General features: G+C 41.4%; 1 protein-coding gene across 1 annotated transcript in view; it reads left to right on the forward strand.

Annotated features, from left to right (window-relative positions):
* The window catches only part of LOC122790679, an 800,254-nt gene that overhangs the window by 426,295 nt on the left and 360,936 nt on the right, over nucleotides 1-13,023 (forward strand). The window contains exons 14-15 of the mRNA XM_044058202.1: nucleotides 7,578-7,687; nucleotides 10,035-11,834. Coding sequence (XP_043914137.1) covers nucleotides 7,578-7,687; nucleotides 10,035-11,834 — 1,910 coding nt within the window. The remainder of the gene's footprint in view (nucleotides 1-7,577; nucleotides 7,688-10,034; nucleotides 11,835-13,023) is intronic.

Here is a 13,023-nt window from a genome sequence, read left to right on the forward strand (position 1 = left end):
CAGAGGTCAAATACCAATGCAGTTGTGTTTGCCATCATGTATGCTTCAAGATAAAATACTTTGATACCTTGTGTGTAACATGGTTTTGGAGTTATTAATGCAAATATGAACAAGCAATATTTGATGCATAGAGGCACAATGGGGGTAACTGCAGAAATGGTCAGAGGTGCACTCAGCTGTAATTAGTTAAAACAAGGGGCTGCTGGTAGGACTGTCAGCTGAAATGAGTTTATCAATCTGGAGGAAAAGGGGAGAGACTATTGCATTCAGTAAAATTTCTGATGTTATGTTGTCCCATCTCACCCTCAGTCTTGTTGTTTGGGTTCGGAGCTGAAACCTCTGCTCCGACTCGGCCTATACTAAAGCTCAAGAGCTTCTACTGGCTCAAGGCTGAGTCCTGTCCAATGGTGCTTAGTGGCTATTCCCCAGATCTTGTTTGCCGCTTGAAGCTTCAGGATTGTCTTCACTGGTTGCTTGAAAAAATTGTACTTTTATATATTTTATAATAATTACTAATTGTTAGCTGTTTTTACTCACTAGTTCTATCGTAATAGCCTTGTGCTATTTTAGCCTTTCTAAACCTTGTAAGTTTATCTTTGTGGCTATCTTTTTCTTTGGGCCTTGTTGTCTCCTCAAGAATCCGTTTAACTTAGAGACTTCTCCTCCTCCCCTTCCTTCTCTTTATAAAAAAAAACAATACCTTATTTTCGATACTTGTTTTTTTGCTGATTTCTCTTTTTATGAAAGTTATAGTTTTGTTTTAACTTTTATTGAGAATTTTTTTCCTTATAGCTAGCATGTCTAAGGAAAAAAGCTAAGGAACACAAGTCAGGATTCAAAAAGTGTGGTTCCTGCACTCAGAAGATGTCCATTCCTGACAGACACACTAGTTGTGTGTACTGTCTGGCTCCACTCCATCTTCAAGACTCCTGCTCCATTTGTCATAGTTTTACTGCCAAGGTCTTGCAGGAGAGGAGGAATAAACTTATATTGAGGGGGTTATTAAAAATAGATGAAGAAAATCAGACCAAAAAATCAGACAAGACTCAAAAGTCTGCTTCATCAGCTCCAGTGTCTGAGCCGACAAGCAGCACCAAACATGATGCTGCTTCAGCTCTGAAAGTTGTCAGAGCTGAGAAACATGGTTCTCCCTTGGTTCCATCAGTTTCATTGGAGCCGTTGTGGAGCCGAAAGAGGAGCCAGTCACTGCTCTTGGAGCTTGTTCACTTGGTGCCGGTGTCTCCTTTATTACAGTTGGTGGAATGTAGCCACAAGCCTTCCATTCATTCCTCTAGATCCTCCAGGTTACTGGATGATGACATGGAGTGGGTAGTGAAGAGGTTGCTTCAGACCCAGGACCAGCCCATTGGATCTTTGAGCCGACAATGGTACCTTCTACTAGGCCGATTCCTCCGATAAACTCGGAGTTTGGAGCCAGAGTGTATGGAAGTTGTTGTGCTGGAACCACCAGAGCCAGTAATCACTACTGCTATCTCAGCTCTGACGTCTGCTTTGGTTTCCTTGATGCTTTCATCCATCGTGGGACCTGGAGGCTGACGCTCCTGGTCAGCTCCAGGGGGAGAGTTGAGTTGGAACCGGCTCTCCCACTCGGCACCTCAGCTCAGGTGAATTTGGCTCCCGCATCTACCTCAGAACCACCCTTCTCGGTGCCTTGGAGATCTCCCAGCCTCTTGGGGCTAGAATCTTTTTCGGCCCAGGACTGCGGTGCCTTTGAGTGATGCAGTGCATGCTCTCAAGTGAGTCTGCTCCACCTTTGGCTCCAGTCTCTCTTCCCCCTAAGGGACCAGTGTCCACCTCTTCATTACCTCTCCATCACCCACAGAGTAGAGAGTCAGTGCCCCAGGAAGCCAAAATGAGTGAATCCTCCTCTTCCGATACCTCCCTTGAACATCCCCCCGAGGAGGTCCCTCAGAAGAGAAAGTGTAAGAGGAAGCACATAGACTCCCCTGAGTCTGTCACTTCTGATATCAACTTAGAGGATTCAGAAGGGTCCCCAAGGTCACACTCTAAGGATGTCTCTTTTTCAGACATCCTGGAGATCCTTAAACAGAGGGCTGGCTGGAAGTCCCTTTCCTCTTCTGAAGATGAGTCTGTATACCTGGAGGCATTTGGCTCTCGCCCCTCCACCTCTTGGATGTCTTCACCTTTCGACCCACTCCTGGGTTTGCTGAGCCGAAAGGTGTGGGACTCTCCAAACTCAGTAGACCCCCATTCCGTGGAGGCCTAATAAGTTCATTACAGCCTCGGAAGATGGGCAGTATTTAACTAAAGGGGTTTCTGTAGATGCAATGGTGGTGGCAGTGGCCACAAAAAAGGAGTTATCTGAAACGTCTGTATCTGTTCATCCACCAAACAAGGATTCTTGTACAATGGACAGATACGGGAAGCGTGTGTTCTCCTCAGTGGCCTTTACTTTAGGGTCGCTGAATTATTTGTCGCATTTCACGTGACTTCAGAGGGATCTCCTAAAAGAGCTAGGAGATACCCTGCAAGGTGGTAAAGTTTAACTCCCAGCTTGCAACCTTACCCTCCATATCTAACTCCTCCATGTGGCTCGTATCTTATGCAGACGATGGAGTGAGCAGGGCAGCAGGCACAAGGATAGCTCTTCGTAGACATTCCTGGATGCGCCTTTGTGAGTTTGCCGAACACTTCCGTTCTTCCTTTATTGACATTCCCTTTGATGGCTCGTCATTGCTCAGGCCTAAAGTAAAAGAAACTCTCACCAGGAGCCAACAAGATGGCAAGACTCTGTCTACCGTTGGAGTCTGTTTTTCCACCCCTACCAGACCTTATCCTAAAGGTCAAAAGGGAGGAAAAATGTGGTTCTGTAAATCCAAAGGAGCCTTATCTGACACTCGTGGTGATCCTTCCCCCTGGAACAGAGGGGGAAACAATAGAAGACATCGTCCATGCGGCAGAGGGGTTCCGCAAAACCAGGGCAACAGAGATACATTCTCTGGTAAATCCTTTCAGTGCTCCTGAAAGGAGGCCTGCTTGTCCACCTCTAGAGGCAGTCGGAGGGAGAATATAGTTGTACCCAGAAGCCTGGCTGAATTTGACTCAGAACAAATGAGTACAGTCCATTATATCCAGAGGATACAACATCCCCTTCCAATGTACACCTCAGCCACCAAAGTCTATCCCAGACATTCCACCCAGTCAAAGGGATCAAGCAACACTAGAAATACAAAAGTTGCTAGAAAAAAAGAGTCATCCAAGAAGTCCTCGCAGACCAACTAGGATCCAGAATTTACTCAAGGTTCTTTTTAGTTCCAAAAAAGACAGGGGACTGGAGACCCATATTGGATCTCAGCAGACTCAACAAGTCGGTGAAAAAGTCAAAGTTCCAGATGGTAACACTGCAGTCTATACTCCCATTTCTGGGAAAAGACAATTGGATGTGCACGTTAGATCTTCAGTATGCGCACTACCACATAAAGATGGACAGGCACTCAAGAAGATTTCTATGCTTCTGGTTGGGAGCCAGTCACTACCAGTTCAGACCTCTGTCCTTTGGACTCACCACAGCCCCCAGGGTGTTTACCAAATGCATTGCAGTAGTCACGGCTCATCTGAGACGACAAGGATTCCAGGTGTTTCCATACTTAGACGACTGGCTCCTAACTGCCACCACCAAGCAACTACTGATCAAAGTAAGAGACTACACCATCCATCTCTTCTCAAAACTAGGCATTACTATAAATACAGAAAAATCTGCTTTCTTGCCATCACAGCATATTACATTTATTGGTGCAGATTTAAATACAAACAACATGTTGGCAAGGTTACCTCAAGAAAGGATACAGATGCTACGCAGTCAAGTGATTATTTTACTGAACAAGAACAGAGTAAAGGCAAGGTTTGTGCTGAAAGTTCTAGGCTGTATGACAGCAACGATAACACTACTTCCCATGGCACAACTTCACATGAGAATACTGCAGTGGCTACTCTTTGCCCAATGGTCCATGCAGGAGTTACCCATGTCTCACAAAATTTTCATAACTCACTCTTGCAAGAAGGACCTACTTTGGTGGGTTCAGTCCACTCGGGTAACAATGGGCAAACTGTTTATACTTCCTAAACCTATTGCTACAGGCATTATCTGGGACTGACGGTCCAAGGAGTTTGGAAAGATCATGAGTACCATTTGCATATCCTAGAGATGAGGGCCATACTTCTGGCATTGCAAGCACTTCAGGACTCACTTCCCACGGGGACTGTTGCAATTCAGACAGATAATATGTTGGTGGTTTGGTATATCAACAAACAGGAGAGAACCAGATCCTACCCTCTATATGCAATGCATATCCCAGGGAAATCCAACATTATAAAAGACAGGCTAAGCAGAGCGATTATCATGCCTCATGAGTTGTCCCTCAATCAGGAAGTTGCAATTCAAATTTGCAGCAAATTGGGCCAGCCTTGCTGCAACCTTTTTTGCTACTCCCTTCAATTCCAAATGCAGCAACTACTTTGCCCTAATTTTGCCTTCGGGAAAGTCACAGAGGGATGCACTGGTTCACGATTGGCCCCTGGGTCATCTTTATGCCTTTCCCCCATTTCCTTTTATTGCAAAGGTCATACAGAAAGCAAAGTTGTTGAGTCGCAGGTTAATTCCCATTGCATTATACTGGCCTCGTCAGATTTGGTTCCCCTTTCTTTGGCCCTACCTTCAGGAGGACCCATGGATCCTGGACCCAGTGCCGGATCTTCTGACGCATCAGTCAGGAACACTCCATCCTGCACTCCACACCATCAAGCTGACAGCTTGGCTGCTCCACTTCCGCTCTTAGCCAGGCTTCTGGAATTGTCCCCTGCAGTTTTTCACATTCTAGTCTCTTTGCACAAGCAGACGACTAGGAATCTCTAAGCAAGAAAATGGAAGAGGTTCTCTTGTTGGGCTGATATAAGACATATAGATCCTTTTACAGCATCTATACCTGTAATCATGGAATAAATCTTTAATCAAGGGGCAGCAGTCACCACTATCCGAGTTCAATTAGCTATTATTTCTAATTATCATGTGGGATAATCAGGATTTAGTCTAATGTCTCATAGACTATGCAAAGCCTTCCTAAAAGGTACCTTTCTTTTAAGACCTCATTCAGAGAACCTCCTCCTCCTTGGGACCTCAACCTAGTATTATCATCTTTGATTCTGCCCCCTTTTGAACCAGCATCATCTTGTTCATTAAAAAGTTTTATCTTGGAAAACACTCTTCCTGACAGCAGTTACTTCAGCCAGGAGAGTATCAGAGTTGCAAGTCTTGTCTATCCATCCACCTTATTTGATCTTCTATAAAGATAGAATTTCCCTCAGAACAAAACCTTCCTTCTTACTGAAAGTTTGTTCTAAAGCCAATTTAAACCAGAACATAGAATTACCAGTGTTTTTCCAAACTATGGCAACAAGGCAGAGTATAATCTCCACCAACTGGATGTACATAGACAGTTACGATTTTACTTGCACAGGACAAAACAATTTAGAAAGTCAGACCAATTGTTTGTCTCCTATTCAGAAAATTTTAAAGTTTTGGCACTTTAAAAAGTTACCTTGTCCGGCTTACTGAAACCATCACATATGTCTGTGGTTCCCACATTAAGGAACCACCAGGGAAAATCAAAGGGCATTCAGCTAGAGCGGTATCTACCTCCATTGCCTTCCAATCCAGACTTCCACTGGATTCAGTTTGTGCTGCTGCTACATGGTTTAACCCTCATAACTTTATTACTCATTACAAAGTAGATGTGGCCTCCCGGAACAGGGCATCCTTTGGTTCCACTGTCCTGAGGAGTTTATTCCCTTGAGCCACTCAAGAAAAAGGTGCTGGGGACTCTGTCCCAAACAGCAAGACTGAAGGTGATATGGGACAACATAACATAAAGAAGTTATGTACTCACCATAACGTTCCATGTTTTTTGTCATCCAGTATCTCGCCTTCAGTCTTGCATCCCTCCCAGCCATCCCCCTCCTGGAGTATCTAGAGGAATTTTTCTCAGAAATTGGAAGATAATGTCTGATTCCCTTCTTGCCTTTTCTTGTTAATCCTTTTGGCAATATGTTTTCAGATATTATCCTTTTGGATATTGTACATATCATAGGAACCTTCCTTCTCAAACGAGATCTGGGGAGCAGCCGCTAAGCACCATGGGATAGGATTCAGCCTCGAGCCAGTAGAAGCTCTCGAGCTTCAGTGTATGCCGAGTCAGAGCCGAGGTTTCGGCTCCGAACCCAAACAGCAAGACTGAAGGCGAGATACTGGACAACAAACATGGAACGTTATGATGAGTACATAACTTCTTTTTTCATCATTCTGACACATACAGGAGAAGTTATCCCACAAAAAGTCAGCCCTTTCACCAGGGACAAGATTAAGTCTAGTGGCTTAAATGTAAATCACACTAAAAATTACATTATATAAATACATTGTTAAACAGCTGTTCTTAAATAAATACTTTAAAAACGGTAAATAATAAAGGAAATGATAATTCTGAATTTAACCAATAAAATATGGTTACTTCAAAGGGTTAAAGCATAACTTTGCCACCCTCTGTTTTAATACTGGAGCTAACGAGATGTTTTAATCATTGGCACCTTCAAAATGTCATTCTCTCATAAAGCATGTATAAGAATAAGTAGTGAACAGAAAATATATTTTAATATAATTTTTAAGTCAAATATGTTTCAGGTTATTCTATGAAGTACATTATAGACTGAATTATTATTTTTGTGATTTTAAATTTGTCAGTGGATTTTTAATTAATTAGTTATTTAATTTAAGATTCTTAATTGGGTGATTCTTATTGGTGGACAGAAATGAGTTCTACGATATTACAGCATTATTACGTTGGTTTATTTATCTGATGAAGTCTGTTTGATATAAGATGAAAAGACGGTGATTAACGTTAATGCGTTCATGTTTTGATTTGATCCCAATAAAGTCTTCTTCATATTCTGTGATTGGGTTGACCCCTTCCTGTTGAAGCTCTTCCAGTGGATACAGCAGGTGAACAGCAGTTGTGGGGTCCAATTCAAGCCAGTCCCTGATACCTGGACACTTACTGTGAACCTGTCAGACATAGCTGGGGAAGCCCATCTAGGGAAACTGAGGATCAAAGGGACCTGAGTCAAAACACAGAGTAAAAGTAACATTGACATTAAAGAGACAATGGTTGTAGGTTCAGTCATAAAAGTCTTCAAAGGGGCATAGCAGCCAGGGATCCTGTTTGTATTGATGAAATGCAGAACACTTACGTGCTATTTTAACTAGTAGATGAGACCCCAGTCTTAGAAGCTTGGCCATGGAAGCATGTTACCTGACCAGGTGTCAGGAGTAACCATAAGGGCATCGTATGTTCCATCCCAGCCAAGTACCCTAGCAGATCAATTGAGCAGTGCATAATCAGACACTCATAAAATGGATGCTGAACAGGGGTGTATTTCTGGACTTGATCCACATTATAGGTTGCCTCTCCAGGAAACAAACATTTTTTTTTTTTAATGGGGCATGAAGCACCCTTTGATTGGTCTGTTTCTATATATTTTTCCTTCAGTCCCAGTTCTCCCCTGGGTACCTCAGAAGATAAAGGAGAACAAGCCAGACATAATTCTCATAATACATTTTTTGCCATGGCAGCACTGGTTCTGTCTCCTGCAAAGCAAAGTAAGAGCACTTCCTGTCCCACTGCCTCAACATGTAGACCTCTTACCCCAAAACAAGGGTTCAGTCATACACTTTAACCTAATGACATTATGGCTGTAATCATGAAAGATTTCATGCGCATCCCCTGTAGTCATATGCTTACTGAAGATGTGCTTATTGTTATGAGGGCGACTAGGAAGGCAAACACAAGGAAATTCTACCTAGGAAAATAAAAACAGTATTTTTATCCCTTTTGTTTCAGAGAGGGCACCAGACCTTAACCAGCACTCAGTGTCCATGCTCTTCAAGCATCTGTCTGATATTTACAAATCAGGATTACTTTAAGTCTCACTAAAAGTAGGTGCATCTTTTATCTGCCATGGGATGCCCCTTTATTCCTGCTAATAAAATAATCTCGTAAAGAGATAGTAGACCTAAGGTCACCTATGATGGAACTCTTCATAGTAGACCTAAGGTTATCTGTGATGGACCTCTCCTCATTGGGACCTATATGTGTTCGTAAATTTAATTTTATCACTGTATGAGACAGCAACAAAGCCCCCCCCCCCCACCCCACCTCCCAGATACTTAACTTGAAAGACTGTCTTCCTACTGGTTAGAACATCTGAGTGGAGTAGCTCTGAATTACAGATGCTTATGTGCAGGCAAGCCTTATTCATTGTCCACAAGATCAGGGTAACCTTAAACACTCACCCCAAGGTGGTAACAGTTATCTGCCAAAATCAGGCCATGAACTTCCTAGTATCATTCTCTGCTCCAATCCTAGCCTGCTCAGGTTGCGTAGAAAGGTAAAGCCATGACAATGGGTCAAGTCACCTGAGAATGAATAACTGCTCAGGGACTTGAATGAATGATCTGCAGGGGAGAATGGGTGTATTTGGATCGGCAGAATGATTAAGGTAAAGTAATACAAATCCAATATTGGGGATTGGCAGAATGATTAAGGCAAAGTAATACAAATCCAATATTGGGGATCGGCATAACGATTAAGGTAAAGTAATACAAATCCAATATTGGGGATCGGCAGAATGATTAAGGTAAAGTAATAAAAATCCAATATTGGGGATTGGCAGAATGATTAAGGCAAAGTAATACAAATCCAATATTGGGGATCGGCATAACGATTAAGGTAAAGTAATACAAATCCAATATTGAGGATCGGCAGAATGATTAAAATAAAGTAATACAAATCCAATATTGGGGATCGGCAGAATGATTGAGGTAAAGTAATAAAAATCCAATATTGGGGATTGGCATAATGATTAAGGCAAAGGAATACAAATCCAATATTGGGGATCGGCATAACGATTAAGGTAAAGTAATACAAATCCAATATTGGGGATTGGCATAATGATTAAGGTAAAGTAATACAAATCCAATATTGGGGATCGGCATAATGATTAAGGCAAAGTAATACAAATCCAATATTGGGGATCGGCATAACGATTAAGGTAAAGTAATACAAATCCAATATTGGGGATTGGCATAATGATTAAGGCAAAGTAATACAAATCCAATATTGGGGATCGGCAGAATGATTAAGGCAAAGTAATACAAATCCAATATTGGAGATCGCCATAATGATTAAGGCAAAGTAATACAAATCCAATATTGGAGATCGCCATAATGATTAAGGCAAAGTAATACAAATCCAATATTGGGGATCGGCAGAATGATTAAGGCAAAGTAATATAAATCCAATATTGGGGATCGGCCTAATGATTAAGGCAAAGTAATACAAATACAATATTGGGGATCGGCATAATGATTAAGGTAAAGTAATAAAAATCCACGCTGGATAAATGGAATGCTCAAGACAAGCATGTTGGCATTAAGGTTCAAGGGCATTCACAAACCCAAGTGGAGAAGGGTGAAAAGTACTTAAAGTTAGACCAGAAGTCAAGGTTTCCATGGCAGAAGCCATACAAATTATCAACAGTGCAACAATGATCTTGCTCCAAAATGCATAATTACAGTATATTCCTACACAGCTGTACTTTATGGATACATGCACAGTAAGACTTAGTCACACACACATCTTGGGAAGAAAGTTGGAGGGTAAAGTGTCAGACTTTGGGTATGATTCTTTTCTTGTCTAAATTGATAGCATTTGACTGTGTTAATAGTTCTGCCATGCTTTTGTACCTTTTTTAGTTGTTCAGTAAGGACCAAGTTCACATAGATGAGTAATCAAAATTCATTGTGTTTGTTTTAGTAATTGTGTTAATAATAGCAGAACAAAATGCGTTAAATAAAAAACAAGTCCTTGGTGTAATAAAGTGGTGAAATAATGCACATGTGCTGTTAAGTCATTCTGCTTGATAAAGTAATATTATATATGTTTTAGTTAGCAGAAGCAGAAATTACAGTGCGAATTTCAGTCAGCAGCCATTACTTGCGACGTCCCAGTTCCGTCACTGTACAGAGGAACGTCAGCAGTGTGCTGAGCATGAGAGCAGTTGCTACAACGTTCAGCGTATTCCAGGACATAACTGCATCAAGAGCCCACAATGTTCCAGTGAAGTGACCTCCTTACATCACCGCACACAGAAAATACAGCAGTTTGGTCAGCATGTGATGGACACTGACAAGATTCATTCCCCTGTTGTACCACAGGGGCATTTGGGACATAAGTGGAGCCCAGAGTGTTCCAGTGAAATGCCCTCCTTACATCACCACGCAGAGAAAATACAGCAGTTTGGTCAGCATGTGATGGACACTGACAAGTTTCATTCTCCTGTGGTACCACAGGAGCATTTGGGATATAAGTGGAGCCCAGAGTGTTCCAGTGAAATGCCCTCCTTACATCACCATACACAGAATATACAGCAGTTTGGTCAGCATGTGATGGACACTAACAAGTTTCATTCCCCTGTGGTACCACAGGAGCATTTGGGACATAACTGCAGCCGAAGCCCAGAGTGTTCCAGTGAAGTACCCTCCTTACATCACCGCACACAGGATATACAGCAGTTTGGTCAGCATGTGATGGACACTGACAAGTTTCATTCTCCTGTAGTACCACAGGAGCATTTGGGACATAACTATAGCCGAAGCCCAGAGTGTTCCAGTGACGTGCCCTCCTTACATCACCACACCCAGGATATACAGCAGTTTGGTCAGCATGTGATGGACAATGACAAGTTTCTTTCTCCTGTTGTACCACAGGGACATTTGGGACATAACTGTAGCCGAAGCCCAGAGTGTTCCAGTGAAATGCCCTCCTTACATCACCGCACACCGGATATACAGCAGTTTGGTCAGCATGTGATGGACAATGACAAGTTTCATTCTCCTGTTGTACCACAGGGGCATTTGGGACATAACTGTGGTATGAAGACTGAATGTAACACAAGCTTTAGTATAAAACAAAGTGCAGTAATTCAGCAGAAATCTCATGCAGGAGAGAAACCATATAAATGCAATGAATGCAGTAAGCAGTTTATGTGGCACAGTTATCTGAAACACCATCAGGCCATTCATGCAGTGGAAAAAACATACAAGTGTCTCAAATGTAGTAAGTGCTTTACACGTAAAAGTCACCTCAGACTTCATCAAAAAGTTCACAGAGGTATAAGAAACTCAAAAAATGTGGAGAAATTAAACCAAGAGAAACCATATAAGTGTGCTGAATGTAGTAAGTGTTTTCGAAGTAAACACTCTATCAGTATCCATCAACGAGTTCACACAGGGAAGAAGACCTATAAATGTGATGAATGTAACAGGTGTTTTACACGGAACAGATCCCTCGAAATCCATCAAAGAGTTCACACAAGGGAAAGACTGTATGAATGCACTGAATGCAGTAACTGTTTTACACGTAAGCAGCTCCTTCGATTCCATCAACAAGTTCATACAAACGGGAAGATATATAAATGTATTCAATGTAGTAAGTGTTTTACACGTAAAGAATCCCTCGAAATCCATCAACGAGTTCATACAGGGGAAAGGCCATACAAATGTACTGAATGTGGTAAGTCTTTTACACGTAAGCAACTCCTCAGAATCCATATAAGAGTTCATACAAAGGAAAAGCCCTATAAGTGTGGTGAATGTAATAAATGCTTTTCACAAGGAACTGGTTTGCTACAACATCAAATCATTCACACAAGGAGGGAAAACACAGGAACTGAAAGCACAGCTGCAAGTAGTAAAAACTTTTTCAAATGATATAAGAATGTCATTTGGTCTTAAAATATGTGCAAAAGCAACCTTTAAAGCAGGAAAACTGCAGCACCAAGAAAACATTTGTTTGGGACAAGAATGTGATATAAAAGAACTTGAGCAAGAGGGAGTGTATAAGTATTTGTGAACTGAAGGATCAACAATAAAACATGAACAAATGTGAACAAAACTTAGTAAGGAATATTTTAGAAGATTTAAATTAATCCTGAAAACAGAGTTGACATCTAGGAACAAAATCCAAGCTATAAACCAATTTTCTCTTCCTGTCCTAACTTAAAGTTTTGGAGTGATTAACTGGCCCCAAAATGTGTTGGATAGATTAGATATTAAAACAAGAAGGATGCTTCAAGCTCACCAAATGATTTATAAAAATCAGTGCATACCAAGATTATATATTCACTGTTCCAAAGGCGATATTGGCCTACTTGAAATTGATCACATTTATAGATCTGCAATCGTGAGACTCAAAACATTTCTGCTGACTTCACAAGACCCAAATGTAGTGAAAGTTTTGAAACATGAGGAGAATAAATCTAAAATGACTTCCCTGCTTAGTCTAGCATAAGCATATCAGCGTCAAGCAAGAATGGAAATCAAACCAGAAGTAGATAAATCAGGCAGCAACTGAATGTGCCAAAAAAAAAGAAGAAAGAATATAAGGTGAAAGATCAGATGAGGAGACAAGAAATGTGGAAAATACGTAATTATAGTTGCAAGTCTAGAAAACTTCTGGAAGAACCTCATGTTGATCAGGATTGAATGCAGGAATATGGTTAAGGAGAGGCAAATTTAAACCAAAGATGAAAGGTTAATATTTTTAGCCCAAGATAGTAGACTATGTACACGTTGGCTTACAAAGTCCATTGAACATGTGGGAGAAACAGACAAATGTAGGTTTTGTAAAACTTGTCAAATTTGAGATGCATGGCTAGGCTTAAAAGGCCCTTGTGGTCATTAGCCTTGTAAACACTTATTAACATGAAAACAGAATTGGAAACAGTGGCACATGTTGTTGCTGGTTGTGATATACTAAGAAGGACTGTATACTGAAAGGCATAGTAATGTGCATTGGGGATTGTGCAAACATTATAATGTCGAAGTAGATGAAAACCACTGGAAACATGAGCCACCAAGCATCACAGAAAATTATG

This window comes from Protopterus annectens, chromosome 16.part0 (genome assembly GCF_019279795.1).
Source record: "Protopterus annectens isolate FY-2018-M chromosome 16.part0, PAN1.0, whole genome shotgun sequence".
NCBI classification, from domain to species: Eukaryota; Metazoa; Chordata; order Ceratodontiformes; family Protopteridae; genus Protopterus; species Protopterus annectens.